The sequence below is a fragment of the Eleutherodactylus coqui genome, chromosome 10 (assembly GCF_035609145.1).
Source record: "Eleutherodactylus coqui strain aEleCoq1 chromosome 10, aEleCoq1.hap1, whole genome shotgun sequence".
Classification (NCBI taxonomy): Eukaryota; Metazoa; Chordata; class Amphibia; order Anura; family Eleutherodactylidae; genus Eleutherodactylus; species Eleutherodactylus coqui.
The window spans coordinates 1,944,319-1,968,322 of record NC_089846.1 but is presented as its reverse complement, the minus strand read 5'-3'; the positions used below and the strand labels follow the sequence as shown (position 1 = coordinate 1,968,322).

The 24,004-nt window shown below is 50.3% G+C and overlaps 1 protein-coding gene across 6 annotated transcripts in view; it reads right to left on the bottom strand.

Annotated features, from left to right (window-relative positions):
* Positions 1–17,638: 17,638 nt before the first annotated feature.
* The window catches only part of LOC136579890 (methyl-CpG-binding domain protein 1-like), an 83,229-nt gene continuing 76,863 nt past the window's right edge, over positions 17,639–24,004 (bottom strand). For all 6 annotated transcript variants that reach the window (XM_066579970.1, XM_066579969.1, XM_066579971.1 and 3 more), the window contains one exon: positions 17,639–20,515. In XM_066579970.1, the coding sequence (XP_066436067.1) occupies positions 20,069–20,515 (447 nt within the window). In that variant the 3' untranslated portion in view covers positions 17,639–20,068. The remainder of the gene's footprint in view (positions 20,516–24,004) is intronic.

Below are 24,004 nucleotides of genomic sequence, written 5' to 3'. Positions count from 1 at the left end.
TTCTGCCACATATAAACATACCCCAGCAGTAATAGTGACCCTTCCCCCCCAGCGGCGCAAGTGATAATAGTAACACCCCCCCAGCGATAATAGTGACCCCCACAGCGGCCCCAGCGGTAATAGTGACCCCCCCACACACACACACAGCGGCCCCCAGTGCAGTGCCCCCCGAGACCCACATACTTACCCCCTTACCCCCTCCTCCTCCTGAAAGCTCAGATTCTCTTCTGCTCGGCGATGATCCCTAACTTTTTCTTCCCCCACTTCTGCCCTAATCAGCAATTCCAGCAACCTGATTGGTTATTTGGAGAATCAGTCAACCCAAACAACCAATCAGGTTGCTGGAATTGCTGATTAGGGCAGAAGAGGGGAAGAAAGACTTAATATGCATCCCGGAACACACTGTGACATCAGTGTGCTGCCGGACGCCTCCTCCCGCTGCTCTCGCGGAACCTAAGAGGACATGTCGGGGAAGGGGGAGAGGAGGAGGATCCTGGCTGCACACTAACGTCACAGTGTGCACTGTGATCAGCACGGCTAGCAGCGCTGTGATTGAATACCAGCAGGGGAGCCGCAGCCCCTGCCGGTATTCACTAGTGGTGAGCAGCGATAGCGGCGCTTGCCAGCAGGGTAGCCTCTGCAAGCTGCTTCTGGCACGCGTGCCATAGGTTCACCACCACTGGTATAGGCGAACTCCTGAAACATTTGTGTACCAAGTATTTAAGCAAACCCCTGAAACATCTGTGTACCAAGACTATAGGCAAACCCCTAAAAGGATTTGTTTACCAAGAGTATAGGCGACCCCCTGAAACATTTGTGTACCAAGACTATAGGCAAACCCCTAAAAGGATTTGTTTACCAAGAGTATAGGCGAACCCCTGAAACATTTGTGTACCCAGAGTATAGGCGAACGCCTGAAACATTTGTGTACCAAGAGTATAGGCGACCCCCTGAAACATCTGTGTACCAAGACTATAGGCAAACCCCTAAAAGGATTTGTTTACCAAGAGTATAGGCGACCCCCTGAAACATTTGTGTACCAAGACTATAGGCAAACCCCTAAAAGGATTTGTTTACCAAGAGTATAGGCGAACCCCTGAAACATTTGTGTACCCAGAGTATAGGCGACCCCCTGAAACATTTGTGTACCAAGAGTATAGGCGACCCCCTGAAACATTTGTGTACCAAGAGTATAGGCGACCCCCTGAAACATTTGTGTACCAAGAGTATAGGCGACCCCCTGAAACATTTGTGTACCAAGAGTATAGGCGACCCCCTGAAACATTTGTGTACCAAGAGTATAGGCGACCCCCTGAAACATTTGTGTACCAAGAGTATAGGCGACCCCCTGAAACATTTGTGTACCAAGAGTATAGGCGACCCCCTGAAACATTTGTGTACCAAGAGAATAGGCGACCCCCTGAAACATTTGTGTACCAAGACTATAGGCAAACCCCTAAAAGGATTTGTTTACCAAGAGTATAGGAGAACGCCTGAAACATTTGTGTACCCAGAGTATAGACGAACGCCTGAAAGAGTTGTTTAACCAGAGTGCAGGTGAACCCCGAAACATTTTTTTTAACATAGAGCTTGTACTTGCTTAATGGGATTTAGGTGGCGGTCCACCGACAGGCAAGCTACCGCCTGTCCCAGCCCCTGCCTCTCCCCGAGGGGCTTTATAACCAGTGCCCCAGGAAAAGGCAGCATGTACTATGAAGAAATTAGAGTGGCCAAACCAGGACAATTCACTCTGTCTCGGTGTCAGATAGCTGGACACTGCGCTGGGATATATTTGTGGACTCTGTGGGCGTATGAAGCTGGAACCAGCACGTTTGCTGAACTCCAGTGGTGAACCTCTTCAAAACTGGGGGCGAGAACCTGGAGGCGGCCCTCAGAAAAAATTGTTTTGACAGAGCCTGGAGGCAGCCCTCCAAAAAATATAGTTTTTACAGAGCCTTTTGGCCGTCTGAAAAATTGGCTGTTCAGTGTGCTGACATGCTAGTTTAGGAAGAGGAAAAACAGAGAGGGATAGACCAAGCTACTTCTACCCTTTTGTGGGGTAATAGAGGGTGTATGGTTCTCCAGTTCCAGCTTAAAGATACTTTATGTTAAGCTGCTTTCCACCGGTGGAGAAGAGAAGTCTGGGGAAATCCAGGTTTTGTTCATCTCAATAAGTTTAAGCCTGTCGGCGCTGTCAGTTGACAGGCGGGTACGCTTATCTATGATAATCCCCCTAGCAGCACTAAACACCCTCTCTGATAACACGCTAGCGGCAGGGCAGGCCAGCACCTCCAAGCCGTAAGTTGTATGGAGCAGAGGGATCACGGACATGGTGCCTGTTCCCCTCGTCTCCCTTCTAGTTGGCCCACTGAACTACGTCTTCTTCCGCTAGCGTTTGTCAGATGGGAAGTTTAGCATCAGCTTTTCCACCAGGCCCTTACATCACTCTCGTACTCCTTTCCTCTTCAGGAATGAGAGTGGAAAGGTTCTCCTTATACCATGGGTCGATAAGGGTGAACACCCAGTAATCTGTGTTGGCCAGAATAGGTCTAACGCGAGGGTCAAGGGAAAGGCAGCTTAACATGAAGTCAGCCATGTGTGCCAGAGTCCCAGTACGCAACACATCGCTGTCCTCACTAGCAGGATAACACTCAGTCTTCTCCTCCTCTTCAGCCCATACACGCTGAACAAATGTGAAGGAAGTAGCATGGATACCGTCTGCAGTGTGGGCAGCAGCCTCTTCCCCCTCCTCCCCCAATACGTGCTGAGAAACAGACCTGAGGGTGGTCTAGCTATCAAGCGACGTTATTGTCATTTCCATCTCCTGTTCTATCCGCAAAGCGTTGGCCCTAGTGCTTAGCAGCGACCATCTCAGTAGGCAAAGCAGCGGGATGGTTACGCTGATAATGGCATGAGCGCTTACCATTTATGTTGACTGCTCAACGTTTGCTAACACCTGACAGATATCAGACATCCATGCCCGCTCCTCTGTGAAGAACTGCGGAGGCTGACAACCATTCCGATGGGCATGTTGCAGCTGGTATTCAACAATGGCTCTACGCTGCTTGTAAACCCTGGCCAACACGTGCAAAGTTGAATTCCAGTGCGTGGGCACGTCGCACAACAGTCAGTGAACTAGCAGCTGGAAGTGCTGTTGCAGTGTCCTGAGGGTGGCAGCATCTGTGGTGGACTTTCTGACATGTGTGCACACGCGACACAACTTGCTGAGCAGCTTAGACAAATTGGGGTAGTTTTTAAGAAATCACTGAACCACCAGATTGAACACGTGGGCCAGGCATGGCACGTGTATTAGTCTGCAAAACTGCAGAGCCGCCACCAGGTTACGCCCATTGTCATACATGACCATGCCCGGTTAGAGGTTCTGCGGCGAAAGCCACAGATCTGTCTGCTCCGTCAAACCCTGTAACAGCTCTTGGGCGGTGTGTCTCTTGTCACCTAAGCTCAGGAGTTTCAGCACGGCCTGTTGACGCTTCCCCACGGCAGTGCTGCAGCGCCTCGAGCTACCAACTGCAGGCGACGTGCTCACAGATGCTAATTGAGAGGTGGAGGAGGAGAGGGTGTTTGGAGGAGGTGGCATAATAAGCTGGAGAAACCATGACCGAGATAGGACCCGCAATCCTCGGTGTGGGTAGCATGTGAGCGGACCCAGGGTCAGATTCGGTCCCAGCCTCCACCAGGTTAACCCAATGTGCCGTCAGGGAGATGTAGTGTCCCTGCCTGCCAGCACTTGTCCATGTGTCCGTGGTTAAGTGGACCTTCCCAGTAACTGCGTTGGTGAGGGCACGGTTTATGTTGTGTGAGACGTGCTGGTGTAGGGCTGGGATGGCACAGCGGGAAAAATAGTGACGACTGGGGACCGAGTAGCAAGGGACGGCTGCTGCCATGAGGTTGCGGAAAGCCTCAGTTTCTACCAGCCTATAATGGCAGCATATCCGGGCTCAGCAGTTTGGAGATATGCACGTTTAGCAATTGTGCATGCGGGTGGGTGGCTGCATATTTGCGCTTGTGGTCTGTTTGTGTTATGGACAACTGAACTCTGCCCTCGGACACATTGGTGGAGGCAGTGGAGGACCGTGCAAGGGGTGGGTGCAGGCTGGAAGACGCTCGTGCCTGCATCCTGGGAGGGGGATTGCATCTCAGTGCCAGCATGTGACACAGGGGAAGAGGCAGTGGTGTGACCCGCAGGCAGTGAATGGCCTTCTTCCACCTCGTCGGATGCTTAGCTATCATATGCCTGCGTATGCTGGTGGTGGTCAGGCTGGCAGTGGTGGCTCCTCTACTGATCTTGGTGCGGCACAGGTTGCACACCACAGTTCGTCGATCGTCCATGCTTTCATTAAAAAAAACCTCCAGCCCTTCGAACACCTAGCCCTCCGCACAGGAGCTTGCTGCAAGGAGGTGCTGTGGGGAATAGTTGGGGGATTACTTGCTCTGGCCCTGCTTCTCCCTCTGGCCACCCCACTGCCTCTTCCAACCTGTTCTGGTGCTGCACTTGCCTCCCCCTCTGAAGCCCTGTCTTCAGTAGGCTTAGCAACCCAGGTCGGGTCAGTCACCTCATCGTCCAGCGGCTCTTCCTCTGAATCCTCAGTCTGCTCCTCCCTCAGACTTACTGCCCTAACAACAACCTCACTGACAGACAACTGTGTCTCATCATCATCAACAAATACCTCTTGAGACACTACTTGGAAGTCCCCACCCTCATCACCCTGAGACTGTGAAATGTCCAAATTTTGGGCTTTGGCCACGGCAAACTCTTCGGGTGGCTCATAAACCATTGTTTCCAACTTAGGGAAGGGATCTGAGAAGAGTTCCTGTGAGTATGCCTGTTCTGAATCTCTCCTTTTCCTGGAGTGACCAGGCTGGGAGGAAGGAGGATCAGTGTGAGTGGACTGCGTGGAAGATTGGATGGTGGATAAATTACTGGATGCATTATCCGCTATCCACATCATCACCTGACCGCACAGTTGTGGTTTTAATAATGGAGGACTACGCAGACCTGCAAACTGTGAGATGAAGCTATGGAGCGTAGATAATCTGCATTCTACTTCTCCCTCAGCAGCAGGCACTGTTTCACCCCGCCCAGGACCTCGGCCTCTGCCCACACCCTCATTCGGACGCCCACGTCCTCGACCCTTACCCCTAGTGTTGATCATGTGGTATAATGCACTGCGTCAAAATGCTACGCAAACTGCGAGGTGTTTTACGTACGCTTTAAGCCAAAAATAGACAGTGTAAAATGTGCACAGTCCTGTGTGTCCTCCCGATCTGCACTATATAACACTTGGGCCTATTATGCAAATGCTTTCAGCCAAAAACAAATAAAGATATGAAAACGAGAGGAGTTTTGTTAGTTCCTATATTGTCTGTGTACACCACTAGCAGTATACTGTATAGAAGCGGTAACAGTATGCAGTATACAGCCGGGATGCTTGTGAATGCTTTGTGCGCACTACTGGTCCCAGGCAGCCAAACTGATGATGCACAAAAGTGGAGTTGTAGTCCTAAAAAGGACTGTTGGGTTCTTTGAAGATGGATCCCTGCCTACATGCTCCTTCTATCCTACTCTAACGCTCTCCCTCATTCACAGCAGCTCTGTCCCTCAGCTAATCCAGCCTCCGTGTGAGGCGAGCCTCAGGTGACCTGAGTTTTTATGATCCTAGGTCACCTGATCCGGCCAGCCAATCACTGCTATAGACGTGCACAGGGACAGACCTCCAGCGACTTTTCACATCCTGCAAAATTAGTCTGGAAACGGTGATACCCGTCCTCTGGTACCACGCCATAGCTTGCCAAACTGGATAGGATGCTGAGGACAAAACAAAACAGTCAGAAACAAGAAGCTTGTGTTAACAGAAGGACACACCGCACGCACCAGGTGAGAGGCCTGCAAACCACACCGCACGCACCAGGCGAGAGTCCTGCAAACCACACCGCACGCACCAGGCGGGAAGCCTGCAAACCACACCGCACGCACCCAGAGGGAGGCCTGCAAACCACACCGCACGAACCAGACGAGAGGCCTGCAAACCACACCGCACGAACCAGACGAGAGGCCTGCAAACCACACCGCACGCACCCGACGAGAGGCCTGCAAACCACACCGCACGCACCAGGCGAGAGGCCTGCAAACCACACCGCACGCACCAGACGAGAGGCCTGCAAACCACACCGCACGTACCAGACGAAAGGCCTGCAAACCACACCGCACTCACCCGACGAGAGGCCTGCAAACCACACCGTACGCACCCGACGAGAGGCCTGCAAACCACACCGCACGCACCCGGCGAGAGGCCTGCAAACCACACCGCACGCACCCGGCGAGAGGCCTGCAAACCACACCGCACGCACCAGGCGAGAGGCCTGCAAACCACACCGCACGCACCCGGCGAGAGGCCTGCAAACCACACCGCACGCACCAGGCGAGAGGCCTGCAAACCACACCGCACGCACCAGGCGAGAGGCCTGCAAACCACACCGCACGCACCAGGCGAGAGGCCTGCAAACCACACCGCACGCACCAGGCGAGAGAGGCCTGCAAACCACACCGCACGCACCAGGCGAGAGAGGCCTGTAAACCACACCGCACGCACCAGGCGAGAGAGGCCTGTAAACCACACCGCACGCACCAGGCGAGAGAGGCCTGTAAACCACACCGCACGCACCAGGCGAGAGAGGCCTGTAAACCACACCGCACGCACCAGACGAGAGGCCTGCAAACTACACCGCACGCACCCAGAGAGAGCCCTGCAAACTACACCGCACGCACCCAGAGAGAGCCCTGCAAACTACACCGCACGCACCCAGAGAGAGGCCTGCAAACTACACCGCACGCACCCAGAGAGAGGCCTGCAAACTACACCGCACGCACCCAGAGGCAGGCCTGCAAACTACACCGCACGCACCCGACGAGAGGCCTGCAAACCACACCGCACGCACCAGGCGAGACGCCTGCAAACCACACCGCACGCACCAGGTGAGACGCCTGCAAACCACACCGCACGCACCAGACGAGAGGCCTGCAAACCACACCGCACGCACCCGACGAGAGGCCTGCAAACCACACCGCACGCACCCGACGAGAGGCCTGCAAACCACACCGCACGCACCCGACGAGTGGCCTGCAAACCACACCGCACGCACCCGACGAGTGGCCTGCAAACCACACCGCACGCACCCAGAGAGAGGCCTGCAAACTACACCGCACGCACCCAGAGAGAGGCCTGCAAACTACACCGCACGCACCCAGAGAGAGGCCTGCAAACTACACCGCACGCACCCAGAGAGAGGCCTGCAAACTACACCGCACGCACCCAGAGAGAGGCCTGCAAACTACACCGCACGCACCCAGAGAGAGGCCTGCAAACTACACCGCACGCACCCAGAGAGAGGCCTGCAAACTACACCGCACGCACCAAGAGAGAGGCCTGCAAACTACACCGCACGCACCCAGAGAGAGGCCTGCAAACTACACCGCACGCACCCAGAGAGAGGCCTGCAAACTACACCGCACGCACCCAGAGAGAGGCCTGCAAACTACACCGCACGCACCCAGAGAGAGGCCTGCAAACTACACCGCACGCACCCAGAGAGAGGCCTGCAAACTACACCGCACGCACCCAGAGAGAGGCCTGCAAACTACACCGCACGCACCCAGAGAGAGGCCTGCAAACTACACCGCACGCACCAGACGAGAGGCCTGCACACCACACCGCACGCACCAGGCGAGAGGCCTGCAAACCACACCGCACGCACCAGGCAAGAGGCCTGCAAACCACACCGCACGCACCAGGCAAGAGGCCTGCAAACCACACCACACGCACCCGACGAGAGGCCTGCAAACCACACCGCACGCACCAGACGAGAGGCCTGCAAACCACACCGCACGCACCCAGAGAGAGGCCTGCAAACTACACCGCACGCACCCAGAGAGAGGCCTGCAAACTACACCGCACGCACCAGGCGAGAGGCCTGCAAACACACCGCACGCACCCAGAGAGAGGCCTGCAAACTACACCGCACGCACCCAGAGAGAGGCCTGCAAACCACACCGCACGCACCAGACGAGAGGCCTGCAAACTACACCGCACGCACCCAGAGAGAGGCCTGCAAACTACACCGCACGCACCCAGAGAGAGGCCGGCAAACCACACCGCACGCACCCAGAGAGAGGCCGGCAAACCACACCGCACGCACCCGGCGAGAGGCCGGCAAACACACCGCATGTCGCTATTACCTTGGGCCACAAAGTAGTAGTGCTGCTGCTGTTCCCACGCTGCTTCGCCAACGCAAATGGCGCCAACCTCCTTGTTCCTCTTTATCTAAAATGGCCGCTCTACCATTTCCTACTTCCTAATCAACTTTATTGGCTCCCTTCAAGACAAGCAATCTGCTGTGGATCAGCTATAAATTCCACAGCCAAATAAGCAACTGCGGATTTCCTCCCGTTTTTTGCTGCGTACATGGAGGCCTATGGACAAAATAACGCAGCGGAAACGTCCAAAGAATTGACATGCTGCGTCTTCAAAAAACGCAACAATTCCACAATACGGCAGTGCGAAAAAAACGGTTCTGTGAAAACAGCTTTTTGTTATAACACATTGACTTTGTCCGTCCTACGGCCATGCAACGGCAAAGCACAGCAGAAACGTGGCAATTGCGCCCTGTGCGAACCCAGCCTTACTCTGTGTGTCACATAAGGCTCTTCATTAAAGGGCGCAACCATCAGCCATAGGCAAGATAATCTGCCTGGATAAACAGGACACTGGTGGTCTTCACTACTGGTTAAGAGGATCACCACTTCACCAAATCCTCTGTAAAGGGAAACAGGAAGGTTAAACGCTTCGGTTTGGTATAGCGCTGGTCAGGCAGGTTCCATTCCTGGACTAAAACATCTTATAACTCCAAATGGGAAGGGAACACTTGAGGAACAGTTTGGGTGCCATAGATGTAGTTAGCGGCTGGTCTTTAATCTGAAGGGTCTCTTTCACTGCCACCATCAGAATATCACCTGTTGAGTTTCGAGGCCTGCTCCTCCTCAAGGTCGAGGTCCGCATAAGACCAAGAAAATTCCCCCTGGGAGCAACTGTTATATTTGAAAGACAGCCTCAAACGCGCCCCTGTAGGAACTGGAGGGATGCTTCATGTGAGGAGGCCTAGCCAGTTCCGAGATCTATCGCGTAGAGGATCACATGTGGCAAAATAGTTTTCAGACATGCTTGGTAGCGGAAAGTGGTCCAGCCTGTATATGACGGTGGCGGAGGCTTTAGTATTGTCTCATACTACCCAAGAGAGGGAGCGAGCCTATTCCAGTTCGACAGATGGATGAGGTTGGACAGGATGAGTGCCCAAGGGGAAGACAGTTGGGACATAACGGCTGCAACTGTCCACATGGAAATGTCATACTGCAGAGTGCAAGCAAAATGCGAGTCTGTCCGTCAGCCCTGGAGCTGGACACAGTGGCTGCTGCATTGAATGCTGCAGGAGGGGTCTCACCACCAGGCAGCACTTAGCCAGTCATGGGCTGGTGGTATTGCAGAGCTGTGATGGAACAGGAATCAGGAAGTCATTAGGTGCACTACCGGTCCCAGCAGCAGAGAGCAATGTGTTGAGGCACAGGGGAACAAACAGGATCTGAGAATGGGTTTTGTAGCAGAGGAGCCAATGGAAAGGGAAGATTCAGGCACCAAGCCAGAAAATTGGAGGGAGGGAGGGCAGAAGCCCATCGACCAGCACTGAAAGCCAAATTCCCCTGGCAACGAAAACCCCTGAGAAGCACCACGGGGGCCAAAGTAGGAAAAATGAAGGGGAGGTCGCACCCCAGCTACTGGAGGTATGCTATGGGGGGGGGAAGATAGAACACACTGGTGGTGATAGCGGTAAAAGAAGGCCATGACAGGAAGGATAGAAGAAAGGGTGGGAGGAGGATACTTACCCCAGCAGAGGGAATACTTACCTTTATGATGAAGTGTCCAGCTCACACTTTCCAAGAGTGTACCCCCTGATGCTCACCTGCGTTTGAGGAGGAAGGGGGTGTTTTAATGTGGGGGTCACTATGGCTTGTGGGTCAGGGTCAAACTAATATTGATTGTGCCGCCTTGTCTTCTGACCATTGGGTTGTGAACAGAGGGGTTAAATCCGGTCTGTTTGCTCTCCTCTGTGGGGTAAACAGGCAGATTATAATGCCCGCCCTGAGGTTCCCTGGTCAGGAAAACCAAAGAATAAGTGTCCACCTCCTGGTGGCAGCAGCTATACCCCGTGGTTCTTGGCGATATTCCCCAACGCAACAAAGAGAAAGTCACCAGCTGCCTTTTTAGTGGGAAAGAGTTTCTTTGTTGCCAAATTAAATTCATCCACGTAGCCTCGGCCCATGCGCACAAATAAAAGGCATCAGGTCACCAAGTTTTTTCTTCTGGGTCTCATCATCAGCAGATCACATGGTTTCTTTTTAACACTATTTGCCAACTCTTCGGGCCAATTCATTAATGAGCATCACCAATAATGACCAGAGAGCGCACTCCCGAGTATTTCATTCTCCTTTGTTGACATTTGCATCATCTCGGCATTATGCTGACAGAAGTATTTGAGACACAGAAAAGATGGTGAAATTCAATATGATCCCCAGGTTTTCAGCATAGCGTTGGGCCACTTTTCACCTCAATGAGTGCAGAAACCCTCTGCGGCTGCATTTCTCCAGATTCCCATAGACGTGTGGAGGGATTTACCTAGTTCCTCCAGAAGAGCGTCACATAGTGGTGTGGGGGATAATGGGCGTGCACAGATACAGCGTTCTGGTTGTCCCGCTCGATAGGATTGGGATACAGACTTTGGGCCAGCCAATGAAGTATGTAGACATTCGGATTCCTAAAACAAGCATCAACACTGCGTGCTGGATGACATGGTGCTTGCTCATGTTGGTGGAGACACGAAGCTGTACCCGAGTATTACCATAGGGTAGGTTAAGCCATTGGGATGATGCAGTCACATAGAAATCGCTCACCAGGCACCCGCCACACCCAAGTGCGACCATCAGCGGTCCACAACACTTGCTTCCACTCACAGTCCAATGCTCCGGAGCCCATCGCAGACGCGCTGTACATTCATAGAATGGTAGAGTTGGAAGGGACCCCCAGGGTCATCGGGTCCAACCCCCTGCTCAGTGCAAGATTCACTAAAGCATCCCAGACAGATGTCAGGCTGGCCTCTGAACACTTTCATTGAAGAACTCCCCACCTCCCATGGCAACCTGTTCCACTCATTGATCCCCCTCACTGTCAAATATCTAATCTGTGTCTCCTCCCTTTCAGTTTCCTCCCATTGCTTCTAGTCTTTCCTTGTGCAGATGAGAATAGGGCTGATCCCTCTGCACTGTGACAGCCCTTCAGATATTTGTGGACCGCTATTTAGTCTCCTCTCAGACTTCTCTTCTGCTAAACATTCCCAGATCCTTTAACCGTTCCTCATAGGACATGATTTGCAGACCGCTCACCATCTTGGTAACTCTTCTCTGAACTTGCTCCAGTTTGTCGATGTCTTTTTTAAAGTGGGGTGCTCAGACTTGTACACAGTATTCCAGATGAGGTCTGACTAAGGAAGAGTAGAGGGGATAATGACCTCACGTGATCTAGACTCTATGCTTCTCTTAATACATCCCAGAATTGTGTTTCCCTTTTTGCCTGCTGCATCACATTGTTGACTCATGTTCAGTCTATGATCTATTAGTATAGCCAAGTCTTTTTCACATGTGCTGCTGCTTAGCCCAATTCCTCCCATTCTGTATGCGCTTACTTCATTTTTCTTGCCCAGATGTAGGACTTTGCATTTCTCCTTGTTAAATACAATTCTGTTAGTCGCCGCCCACTGTTCAAGCTTTTCTAGATCTTTTTGAATCCTCTCTCTCTCTTCCCTAGTGTTAGCTATCCCTAGCTTTGTGTCGTCGGCACATTTGATCAGTTTCCCACAATTCCCTCCTCCAGATCATGTATAACAATGTTGACCAACACTGGGCCCAGGACAGAGCCTTGTGGTCCCCACTTGATACATTCTTCCACTTGGATGTGCAGCCATTTATGACCACTCTTTGAGTACAATCACTCAGCCAGTTGTGAATCCACCCAACAGTTGCCTTGTCAATCCCAGATTTGGTCATTTTTTCAATAAGTATGGTATGAGATACTTTGTCAAATGCTTTACTAAAGCCAAGATATACTATATCCACCGCATTTCGCTGATCAACCCAGTCGGTGATTCTGTCATAGAAGGGAATTAGATTAGTCTGGCATGACTTGTTTGTTACAAACCCATGCTGCTCTGGTTAATTACTACAATTCTCATCCAAGTACTTCCATATGTGCTGCTTAATAATTTGTTCAAAGATCTTTCCCGGTATAGAAGTCAGGCTCACAGGCCTGTGGTTACCTGGATTCACCTTCTTCCCTTTTTTGAAGATAGGGACAACATTTGCCCTTTTCCAATCTTCTGGGAATTTTCACAGATTATGGCGAGTGGTTCAACAATTACCTTCGCTACTTCCTTTAGTATCCTAGGATGTAATTCATCTGGACATTGGGACTTAAATTCATGTAAGTTAGCTAAGCGTTCCCTCACCATCTCTCTGCTTACAGATAGCCTGCATTCTTTTATTCCCCAAATAGCACAGGGAAGATCAGTTGATGTTCCATCTACTTTCTGAGAGAAAACAGATACAAAATAGGAATTTAAAAGTTCGGCCTTCTCAACATCATTCTTAACCAATTCACCATTTTCATCCTGTAAGCATCCAATAGCATCTTTGAGTTTTCTTTTGCTTTTGACCCCCCAAATCCTTTTTTATTGCTTTTGGCCTCTCTTACAAGCCACAATTCATTATCAGCTTTATCTTTTCTGACCCTTGCCCTACAGTTTCTGCAGACCGCATTATGTTCTTCTTTAGATATTTTCCCCTCTTTCCATTTGATAAACATATGTTCCTCCTCTTTAACATGTGTACAAGTTCTGTGTTCATCCATCCTCTTTAAATGCTTCCCATTCTTCCTTCTTTTAGGGATTGGTAACGATTGTGCTTTGAGAATCTCATTTCACAATATTTCCCAACCTTCTTGGGCATTTCTGTCCTTAAGAACATCCAGTCATTGGATTCTTCCTCTTTCTGAGTCCATTAAAATCTGCCTTTCTGAAATCCAACCTCGAGGTCTGAGTCTTCTCAGGTCTTCCTCCCCTTGTTAGCCAACATCCAAGGATATCATGATCACTGTCTCCTAAGGTCCGAGCCACCCTTACTTCCTCAACCATTCCCTCCCTGTTGGTAAGAATTAGGTCTAAGATAGCGAGTTTGTGTGCAGCCGCTCGTCCATGGTAACCCTTTGCATGCCGTTCCCTACAGATGGTGCTAATGGACATTCCAATTTGAGACCTCCTGAGTGAGGGAAGATGATGTGTGATATACCATCACGGCTCGTTGTCCACGTTCTGTCAGTTTATGAAGTTTCATTGAATGTGGCTGCACCGCACAGCTTCCATCTCTCAATAACATGACCAACAGTGGACTAGGGAAAGTCCAGAAGCTGCAATGTGTCGCACTGTTTGGTTGGTGACCTCCCGCCACCAGACCCCGTTGTCAACTCTACACCTGGTGACCTACCGCCAAAAGACCCCGTTGTCAACTCTACACCTGGTGACCTCCCGCCAAAAGACCCCGTTGTCAACTCTACACCTGGTGACCTCCCGCCACCAGACCCGTTGTCAGCTCTACACCTGATGACATCCCCCCGCCAGACTCCGTTGTCAGCTCTACACCTGCTGACCTCCCGCCACCAGACCCTATTGTCAGCTCTACACCTGAAATCACCCCCACCAGACTTCGTTGTCAGCTCTACACCTGCTGACCTACCGCCACCAGACCCCCGTTGTCAGGTCTACACCTGCTGACCTACCGCCACCAGACCCCCGTTGTCAGCTCTACACCTGCTGACTTACCGCCACCAGACCCCCGTTGTCAGCTCTACAGCTGCTGACCTACCGCCACCAGACCCCTGCTGTCACCTCTACACCTGCTGATCTACTGCCACTAGACCCCATTGTCAGCTCTACACCTGCTGACATCCTACCGCCAGACCCAGTTGTCAGCTCTACACCTGCTGACATCCTAAAGCGAAATCCAGTTGTCAACTCTACACCTGGTGACCTACCGCCACCAGACCCCTGTTGTCAGCTCTACACCCGGTGACATCCCCTCACCAGACCTCGTTGTCAGCTCTACACCTGGTGACATCCCCCCACCAGACCCCGTTGTCAGCTCTACACCTGGTGACATCCCCCCACCAGACCCCGTTGTCAGCTCTACACCTGGTGACATCCCACCACCAGACCCCGTTGTCAGCTCTACACCTGCTAACATCCCCCTGCCAGACCCTGTTGTCAGCTCTACACCTGCTGACATCCCCCCGCCAGACCCAGTTGCCAGCTCTACACCTGTTGGCAACTGGTTTCTGTACTGGGGTCTTCTGTGTGGCCCTCTCCTTTATACCTGATGCTACACATCACCGGACCGCACAGGATGGTGGGGGGCAAATGAGTGAAAGTGAACAATGATCATTTTGTTTAAACGCAGTCAGTCACCAAACGACAAACAAGTCATTTACTTTTTGTTCGTCGTTCTCTTTATGCAGCATAAAAATCGTCGCCTCGTTCAGTTTACACGGCGCTCGTTCCGTCGTTCTCGCTTATACAGCACAGGTGAAAGCCTGAACGGGCCAACGCTGAATCTGTCGCTCCAACCGGCTCCACTGCGAGAGAGCCACGAGTTAGCGGTGATGTTACTGGCTTGTCCAAACAAGACTCCGCTCGTCTGGAAGGATCCTTGGCCTTTTATGTACAGTCTCAGGAACAAACATGTTAAGGAGTCTGAAGAACCTTCTCGCAGAGTCGTCACGCCAACCACGAAGCCCATATTTGTAGTGGAGCTGTCATGAGGGCAGTTTACTCCACAAGTCACCTGGATGAACATTGTAGCCACATAGAAGAAGTGAAACAAGATGGTCGTAAACAAAATAAACTTTATTGAAGAAAGATAAACCTCCTTGATAGGAACAACAAGTTACTGACGGCAGATCAGAAATAAGACTAGAAGCCTTAGAATGGATCGGTCTCCGACACACAATGGAGGCCGACATTTTTGTTTGGAAGCTCAAAGGAATAAATATGCATGACAAGAGACCCATCAGTAGTAGCTGGAACCCCAGAGGATGCAATTCCTACCAAAATGGCTGCCTCCACTATGAGTATATGAGAAGTCCACATGAATAACGGTTGGCGAAGCAGCTACTGTGCCTATCTGGGGAGGTAATACTGTGCCGGGTGCGGCAGTGCAAACGTCTGTTTCTTCGGAGGTGGCGTAATACAACCGGTCCGGACATTTCCTCTACTACAGACACGCTCCAGTGTTTTATACCATGACACCCAAATATTAGAGTATGTCCTCACAGAGGTGGCTGCACAAAATGACGTGAAATACAACGGAACTAACTGAATTACAGGGCAACGCCAACCGAAGGCGGGTGAATAATGGGATGGCTCACGGCCTTTGTTCTTTGGAATAGTCTGACTTCAAGCTACTAGGTGGCATTAAAAGGCATGTGTCACCAAGACAGAAGTCTCTACAGGGCGCCTCCAGCTCTGAAAACATTCACAGTCACACATATAGACTAGGTAAAAAGATGAGCTGTAAGTACACTGCAATACCTGTACTGTGCTGTACTGCTGGGGCTACTGGGAGTTCAACCTCATAAGAGTACACCTCTATACAGTTTATATACAGAGAGAGAAAGCGGGGTTGCTTTAAAGGTTTAGATTGTACTGGTCCGGAGTTACATCCTGTATTATACTGGAGAGCCGCGCTCTCTCTTCTGCTGCTGGGGTCACATTACTTATCCTGAGTTACATCCTGTATTATGCTCCAGAGCTGCACTCACTATTCTGCTGGTGGAGTCACTGTGTACATACATTACTTATCCTGTACTGATCCTGAGTTACATCCTGTATTATACCCCAGAGCTGCACTCACTATTCTGCTGGTGGAGTCACTGTGTACATACATTACTTATCCTGTACTGACCCTGAGTGACATCCTGTATTATGCTCCAGAGCTGCACTCACTATTCTGCTGGTGGAGTCACTGTGTACATACATTACTTATCCTGTACTGATCCTGAGTTACATCCTGTATTATACTCCAGAGCTGCACTCACTATTCTGCTGGTGGAGTCACTGTGTACATACATTACTTATCCTGTACTGATCCTGAGTTACATCCTGTATTATCCTCCAGAGCTGCACTCACTATTCTGCTGGTGGAATCACATTACTTATCCTGTGCTGCTATTCTGCTGGTGGTGGAGTCACTGGGTACATACATTACTTATCCTACATCCTGTGTAATGTATGTACACAGTGACTCCACCAGCAGAATAGTGAGTGCAGCTCTGGGGTATAATACAGGATGTAACTCAGGAGCAGTACAGGATAAGTAATGTATGTACACTGTGACTCCACCAGCAGAATAGTGAGTGCAGCTCTGGGGTATAATACAGGATGTAACTCAGGAGCAGTACAGGATAAGTAATGTATGTACACTGTGACTCCACCAGCAGAATAGTGAGTGCAGCTCTGGAGTATAATACAGGATGTAACTCAGGGTCAGTACAGGATAAGTATTGTATGTACACAGTGACTGCACCAGCAGAATAGTGAATGCAGCTCTGGAGTATAATACAGGATGTAACTCAGGGTCAGTACAGGATAAGTAATCTATGTACACAGTGACTCCACCAGCAGAATAGTGAGTGCAGCTCTGGGGTATAATACAGGATGTAACTCAGGAGCAGTACAGGATAAGTAATGTATGTATATAGTGACTCCACCAGCGGAATAGTGAGTGCATCTCTGGGGTATAATACAGGATGTAACTCAGGATCAGTACAGGATAAGTAATGTATGTACACAGTGACTCCACCAGCAGAATAGTGAGTGCAGCTCTGGGGTATAATACAGGATGTAACTCAGGAGCAGTACAGGATAAGTAATGTATGTATATAGTGACTCCACCAGCAGAATAGTGAGTGCAGCTCTGGGGTATAATACAGGATGTAACTCAGGAGCAGTACAGGATAAGTAATGTATGTATATAGTGACTCCACCAGCAGAATAGTGAGTGCAGCTCTGGAGTATAATACAGGATGCAACTCAGCAGTACAAGACAGGTTAGGTAATGTATTTACACAGTGACTCAACTTTTTTATAGTCCTGGAAGATAGTATTCACAAGATGTTCCAACAGAGCTGAGCTAGTGGGGGCGTTAGTTCCCACTAAACTTCCCCCGAACATACAGACTGTGGGACTTGTGTAGTTCACAGTTGCCTTGGTCATTCAGAAGTTCCCAGAGTTCCAGTGCGCCCTACTGGCTTCCGCCTTGCGGAGGATCTTGTGGCTACTCTGATTTAAAGGGATCTGTTAACAGCGCCAGACGGCTAGTAGATGATTAGTAACCAACTGCAGGATCCTGGCCACCTCCGCCGCTATATACAGATCTGATAGGTCACCGCGACGCACAAACCAGGCCGCTCTGTACAGTGTAACAAATATAGAGAGATTTATCCTTTATTTAAAAAGCAGCAATTTTTTTCTTTTCTGAGAGTTATGGTGAGAAACAGCGTCTGCGAAAGGAAGAAGAGTCCGTCTGCGGACGGCGCCGAGAGAAGGAAGACGAGGCAGACGCTCTGATACATCGTTACAAGTGACTATTGGAACAGTAATAAAATAAATCCAACTCTGCAAAAAAACCTGAAAGTAACTTCTGAAGAACTTAAACTAGTTTATAGTATCTGCGGCCCAGCCTCAGCTATATCCAGTGTAGAAAAGGGAAACCTGTCCAAAACAGCTGCCCACGCAGAACATCACAAGACCACCCCTACAGGCACAGCTCAACGCAACCCAGCCTGGTCAGCCCCCGCCGCAGCTTCTGGCGATCATCTCACTACATCTAGGGGCTCTCCTGAGAGCAGCCTCGCTCAGGTCACGGCTGGAGGTCCCACCAGTATTCGGACCTCACCCAACACAACTTTACAACTGGCCCCAATGATATCCCAGAAAAGGTCTACAACCCAAAGCATCGTGGTAAGAGAACCCCTTCCGTAAATCCCCAAAGCCCGGTGCGAGGCGCGTCGCTGCCAGTCCGGTTCTTCTACGGCTCTGTTCACACCCGCATTCGGGGTTTTTCTGTCTCCTCATAAGCCGACAAGGTGATCTTCCCATGGATTTCGGAGGAGTTTCTCACGGTTCATGTCCTCTCAGCCAAGTTTCCGGGTTTTTGTTTTTCAGAGATAATAGTCTGCTGCGCTATTCTTTTCATCCAAAAATAATCCAGAAACCTGAAGGAAAGGTTGTGTTTTTTTTAAAAGAAAAGGGAACCTGTCAAGGTGAACCAACAGCAGCGGTAGATTAATGTGGCGTCACTCTCTCTAACAATGTCTTCGCTTTGCCCGCGGCTGAAGGCGCACCGGAGAATTTGGAACTCTGAAAAAGTTCCACTTGACATTTAAATCCGGCAGAGGAGTCCGGTGGGCGGGCCGGACCGTCTCTGCCCAGTAGCCCACCCCTCTAGCATCCTGTCACATGGACAACGTTGGAAGCGCCCTCCATGCATCGCTGTTAAATGTCGCACATGTGCAAATAACCTGTGCAATTCTGTCCACAGAAGGGACAGTTCCCCTGTGCATGCGCTGCTACCCAACTTCACGGCACGGGCGCCAATTCACGGGTATGCTTGCACCCACGGCCATGGCAAAAGCATTATTGGAGCGATAGCGGCTACATTAATCTCCCGCAGTTATCCGTGTTTCCTGCACGCTCAGGTGCAAACTAGATAAAAATTCACACTAAAAAAATGGATTCATGGAAAAGGTTGCAACGGGATGACAAACCGATACGGATGGAGGGTAACGCTGTTGGTTCGGGATCTGTTTATGGGATTGTAGATGGAGCCATTATAAACAGAAACCCCAATTGAGGTGTGAACAGAGCCGAACAGTCCGTCTGCGGACGGCGCCGAGAGAAGGAAGGCGAGGCGGGCGGTCTGTTAGATTGTTAGACTGAACAGAGCCGAACCCTCTGCAGGCCAGAAGTCGCCCCGATCCTCTTCCATTATATGTAGGTCATTCCAGTGAATGGACTAGCTGTGCTGGGTCTGCCGGGACGGGAGCGGTTCTTACAGCGGGGTCTCCCTCTGTCACGTACTTATTGGAAAGCCCCTTAAACTTTCCCTGCAAGTTCTCACTGTAAAATGTCCCTACGTAAAAGAGGCGGGGTCATACTTCCCCTTTAAGTTAAAGGGAACCTGTCAACAGTTCTCAGCATATAACGCCGTCTGTACCAACATGATGGTGAAGTTTAGCGGTTTCCAAATCTGCTGCTTGCTTAAGTAAAGGCGGCAGCATGCCTTGGAAAACGGTGTTTATAATGTTCCTAGCCGTATGCTCATGGGGACGCAGCGGTCCGACGGGCGGGCTGGACTGTATCTGCTCCTGGGAGTTCATCGTCATGTTGGTATAGACCATTTAACGTGCTGGAACCTGCGGCCTACACACATTAACCTCACACTAATGGAATACATGGCTTTTATTTGGTCCCCATTACTGAAGCCGGGTGGAAGCTTTAGGCAGATGTCCCGTTAGGCAACCTCCTGACAGCTAAAACCTGAACAGCCCCCCTACCAAGCTCCTAGCCCCCACTACCAACCCGAGAACGTGGCGCTCTTGGCTCGCTCTTCTTTGGAGATCTATGTATAAGGAGGAGAAGTGTACGGAGGTGCTGAATGTTACCGGGAAGGGGATGTTTCACCATCCAGCTGCACCACAGCTAATGAATACACAGGTTTGTCCATCCAAGCCGAAGGTATCCGCCATGTTCCTTTATTCGGAATGTCCAATCTAATGCTTCCGCTAAAGTCTCGCGAGCGGTTCCTTGTCCCTGAGCGCTGGCCCACCCGTCTCCCTTGGCTTCAGTGATAATTTCCTGACGGCCAGGGCATTGTGCAACATTCGGGGCAGCGTTCCTCGTACACCAAGATCAAACAGTTTGGAGAAGGTGGCCCACTTTTTGGAAGACCTGCACAAGGACGATAAGCTTCCAGGTCACAAATGAGCTCCACTACTTCATCCACAGTGGTGAGCCGACTCGGATGCTTGCTAAACAGTTCGTGGTAAGAAGGGACAGTATAATTCCTCACAGCAATGTCAAAGTGGAGTCCCGGTAAGATGTGGATGACCGTCTCTGACATGGTGGATATCCTGGACCTCTGGATTAGGTGCAGGTTGGGGCCGGAAGGAGGAAGAACTTCCCAGTGCGCCGGTAAAGGAATCTCATTTAGCTCCTCCATAAATTCCTGCAGGACCCGGTCCAGACTACTGCTGGTACTGTAGTCGCCCAGACTGTAAATCTCCATGATCTGCAGAGCAACAGGAAAGACCAAGTGTTAAAGGGGTTGTCCAGTTGAAAACTATTGATGGGCCTTTCTGCAGGATAGGCCATCAATATTAGATCAACGGAGGTCCGCCACCCTGAATCCCTGCTGACCACTGTGCCCGTACACAGAACGGATTGCTGCAAGAAGCAAACAGCTCTGTTCCCCAGCAGTAGCCATGTTTGGTATTGCAGGCCAAGTTGCCATTGTTCGTGAAATGAGTATGACTCCACCTTCCCTTGTATATCTTATAGTATGCTCCTTCCATTTTGTATGATATAGTCTGTGTCAAGGTTTTGTACTTTTGCTTTAACAAGATTTGCTTAAATGTATTGAAGAATAAAAAAAGACCTTGGTGATTAGAAGATTCCAAGGCTCTAGACTGAATGTCTTGGGTCATTGCGCCCCGTTCTCCTGTCTCTCTCTAAACAGCCTATTGTTTATACTTACCGTACCTTTGTATTCTAAGGAGTTCATCACATAGGATTCTTCTGTGGTTGAGTGTGTTTTTTCTTTTAATTTTAGATGTTAAATTCCTTATCTTGCATATTCATATTTTGTTTATGCTTCTTTGACCAGTAATACATCAATTACAATAATTCAAATCTATTATAATTCAAGCATGTGCCCCTATAAAAACTGCTGCCTGTCAATCAATAAACAGATAACTTTGGATCACATCCCTAGCCGTGTGGTTTGACGTTAATCTCCTAAACTCAGCTTATCCTCTAAGAATTAAGACCCCAAAAGCATATTGTAGCAAATATTGTTGTTTTGCACTAACACCACTGAAGTGAACAACAGGATTTTTGGTATAACTTACCGCAAAATCAATTTCTTGTCACGTTCATTGGAGGGACACAGCAAGACCTTGGTTATAGCTTCTGCCACTAGGAGGTGACACTAAGCATAAAAGTGTTAACTCCTTTTACTAGCTACACCCCTCCTGCAAGCAGTTAGAGCAGCCAAGTAGGTTACGACAACAATAGTTAACAAATAACAATGCTCAAGAACTGTAACTAATAGTACCCACCAAGAGCGACCGCGCTGAGAACACTCCAACCAAGAGGATTAGATGACACAGTCCTAATACCAGACTGGGCGGGTGCTGTGTCCCCCAATGAAGAGGATGGGAAAGTGGTTTTACGGCAAGTTATACCAAAAATCTTGTTTGCTCGTCTGCATCATTAGGGGACACAGCAAGACCTTGGGACGTTCCACAGCAGTACCCAAGGGGGTGGGAAAACATAAGAAGCCGCAGATGTAAAGAAAGCGTAACCAGCTCTTTAACTGCGACTAGCATTAATGGATGCCTAGACATCCAACGAGCTCATAGACAGAGTATAAAGGGGCCTGAGTAACAGTCTCATCCATCCACTCACCGGGAAAAGGCTCCCGACGGGGCACTCGCTGTCCGAGTAATATGTGTCGTCATGCGGCCTGAAGATATGTCCCTGGCAAGGTGACCCTGTACTGCCGCAGAGCGGAGGCAGTGAGAGGAGCCCACCTTAGAAAACCAAGGACACGACTTGTGTTGTCAGGAGGACCAGCAGAGAGCCAGCGGGACTGAAGAATGCCACTTGAGAGAGGTAATCTTGTGAAGTCAGACAGACCCCACTTTTGACCGATGCCTTTCTTGGGACGAACCGCCACCGAGAAAAGTTCCAACCGAAATCTTCACTGTAGTGGATTCCGATACCACCGTCAGCAAGAGTATATGCAACAGGTTGATAACGACCATCTCCCCATGACAAAACGACCAAAGAAACATCTGCCCGATAGAGCCTCCTGCTCGGAAGGGAGACAGTTAGCCAATGCGAGCCGGACGTGACCTCAGGGCGTGAAAAAAAAAAAATCAGCTGTAACACCTTCAGTACGAATAAGTATACCGAAAAGAGCTGCAGTGTCATCAGCGTTGTAACTTCAGAAAGCTGGGGGCCTTCTAGCCGTCAACCTAGTTGGACGGCAGCTTCCACAGAAATCCAAACTGTAAACACCACCTTCACAGTCCCGCCGTGAAGAAGGAAGCCGATCGAATTCGGACCCCAAAAAAGAAAAACCTTGTTGCGTTTCACAACTGTATCTAGTTGGAGTCTCATGTTGACCATTGCTGGAAAGCTTGCGGGAAGAGGTCCTCAGGACTGTCTTTAAGAAGTCGTATATCCAGCAGACTCCCACCAGAATGTGGGGACCTAGAACACCGGCACTGCTCTCCAGCCCCAGGCCACATAGTTGCCTGATGCTGCACATCCCAAAAAATACCCACCTGTGACATCGGCTGTCTTATTAGCTGTAGGGCGAAAATGACTTGCGCCAAGAGATCTGTCAGCCCTGTGAGCCTGAGACAATGACCACAGCCTCCACTTTGAAGCCTATAGGTTTCCAAAGTCTAGCCTTGGAAATGGCGACTCACTGGGTAGTCAACTAGGGTTGGCCCTGTACCAAGATATGGCAACCGCATGATGCTCACTAGGCAAATGTAAAGATGGCATTACGGCAAGATTACATCAGTACGGGAATCTCGCTGGTCCCTTTGTGGAAACATCAGGAGAGCGACGAGTGCAAAGAATTGAAAGCAACATAAGTTTAACAGGGGACTTGATGTCTTTCTGGAGGGGAAGGATATTACAGGATATAAATCTTAGGTTAATTGTCAATCCGGGTATACAGGCAGGTAGGAACTATTAGGGGTTGGTCCAGGGAACAGTCTGATTGCCATTAGGGAGTCGGGAAGGAATTTTTTCCCCAAAAGGGCTAACTGGCTTCTGCTCTTGGGGTTTTTTGCCTTCCTCTGGATCAACAACACAGGAGGATAGACGGGCTGGACTAGATGGACAATGTCTTCATTCAGCCTTACATACTATGTTACTATAAGTATATACCATTTCACGGTCTCCTGCATGGAATAATGTAAGACGGAACAGCGCAGGAGGATTGCAGAGTGCTTCTGGATCCGTCTGATGGACAGCGCTCTTTAAGGCTCAGTCCGATGTGAGAAGCCAAAAACATGCATTGCCGGCGTCTCCCAGCCATACCGAGGGCTGGCGCCAAATGAGGACCTTGAAAAATGGCATGTGCGTCCAGAGATGATAACTCCGGGGACAGAGTCCATGGATGTCGGAGCCGGCCAAGCAAAGAGCTCGGCATGTATGGGAAGCTTGGCTATAAGATCCGTCCCGTGAAGGAATAGGAGTGACCTTGTCTCGGTGTAGTTGCTGAGGACAAGCAAACACTCTGCTGATGCAATTCCACCTATCTGAAGGGAGGCGCGTTCGCCAGAGAGCAAGTTGACTCGCCAACCGAGAAACTAGAGGATGCAAGACATCCCAACTGTTCGGATTAGTGAAGCAGATGTCGGACAGGCTCCAAGTTGGACCAGAACCCCGCGAAGGATCCGTAGCCAATGCTCAAGTAGCGTAGTTGGAGACTGCTGTGAAATTACAGAGTACTCCTTATGGTGACCGTCCGGCCATG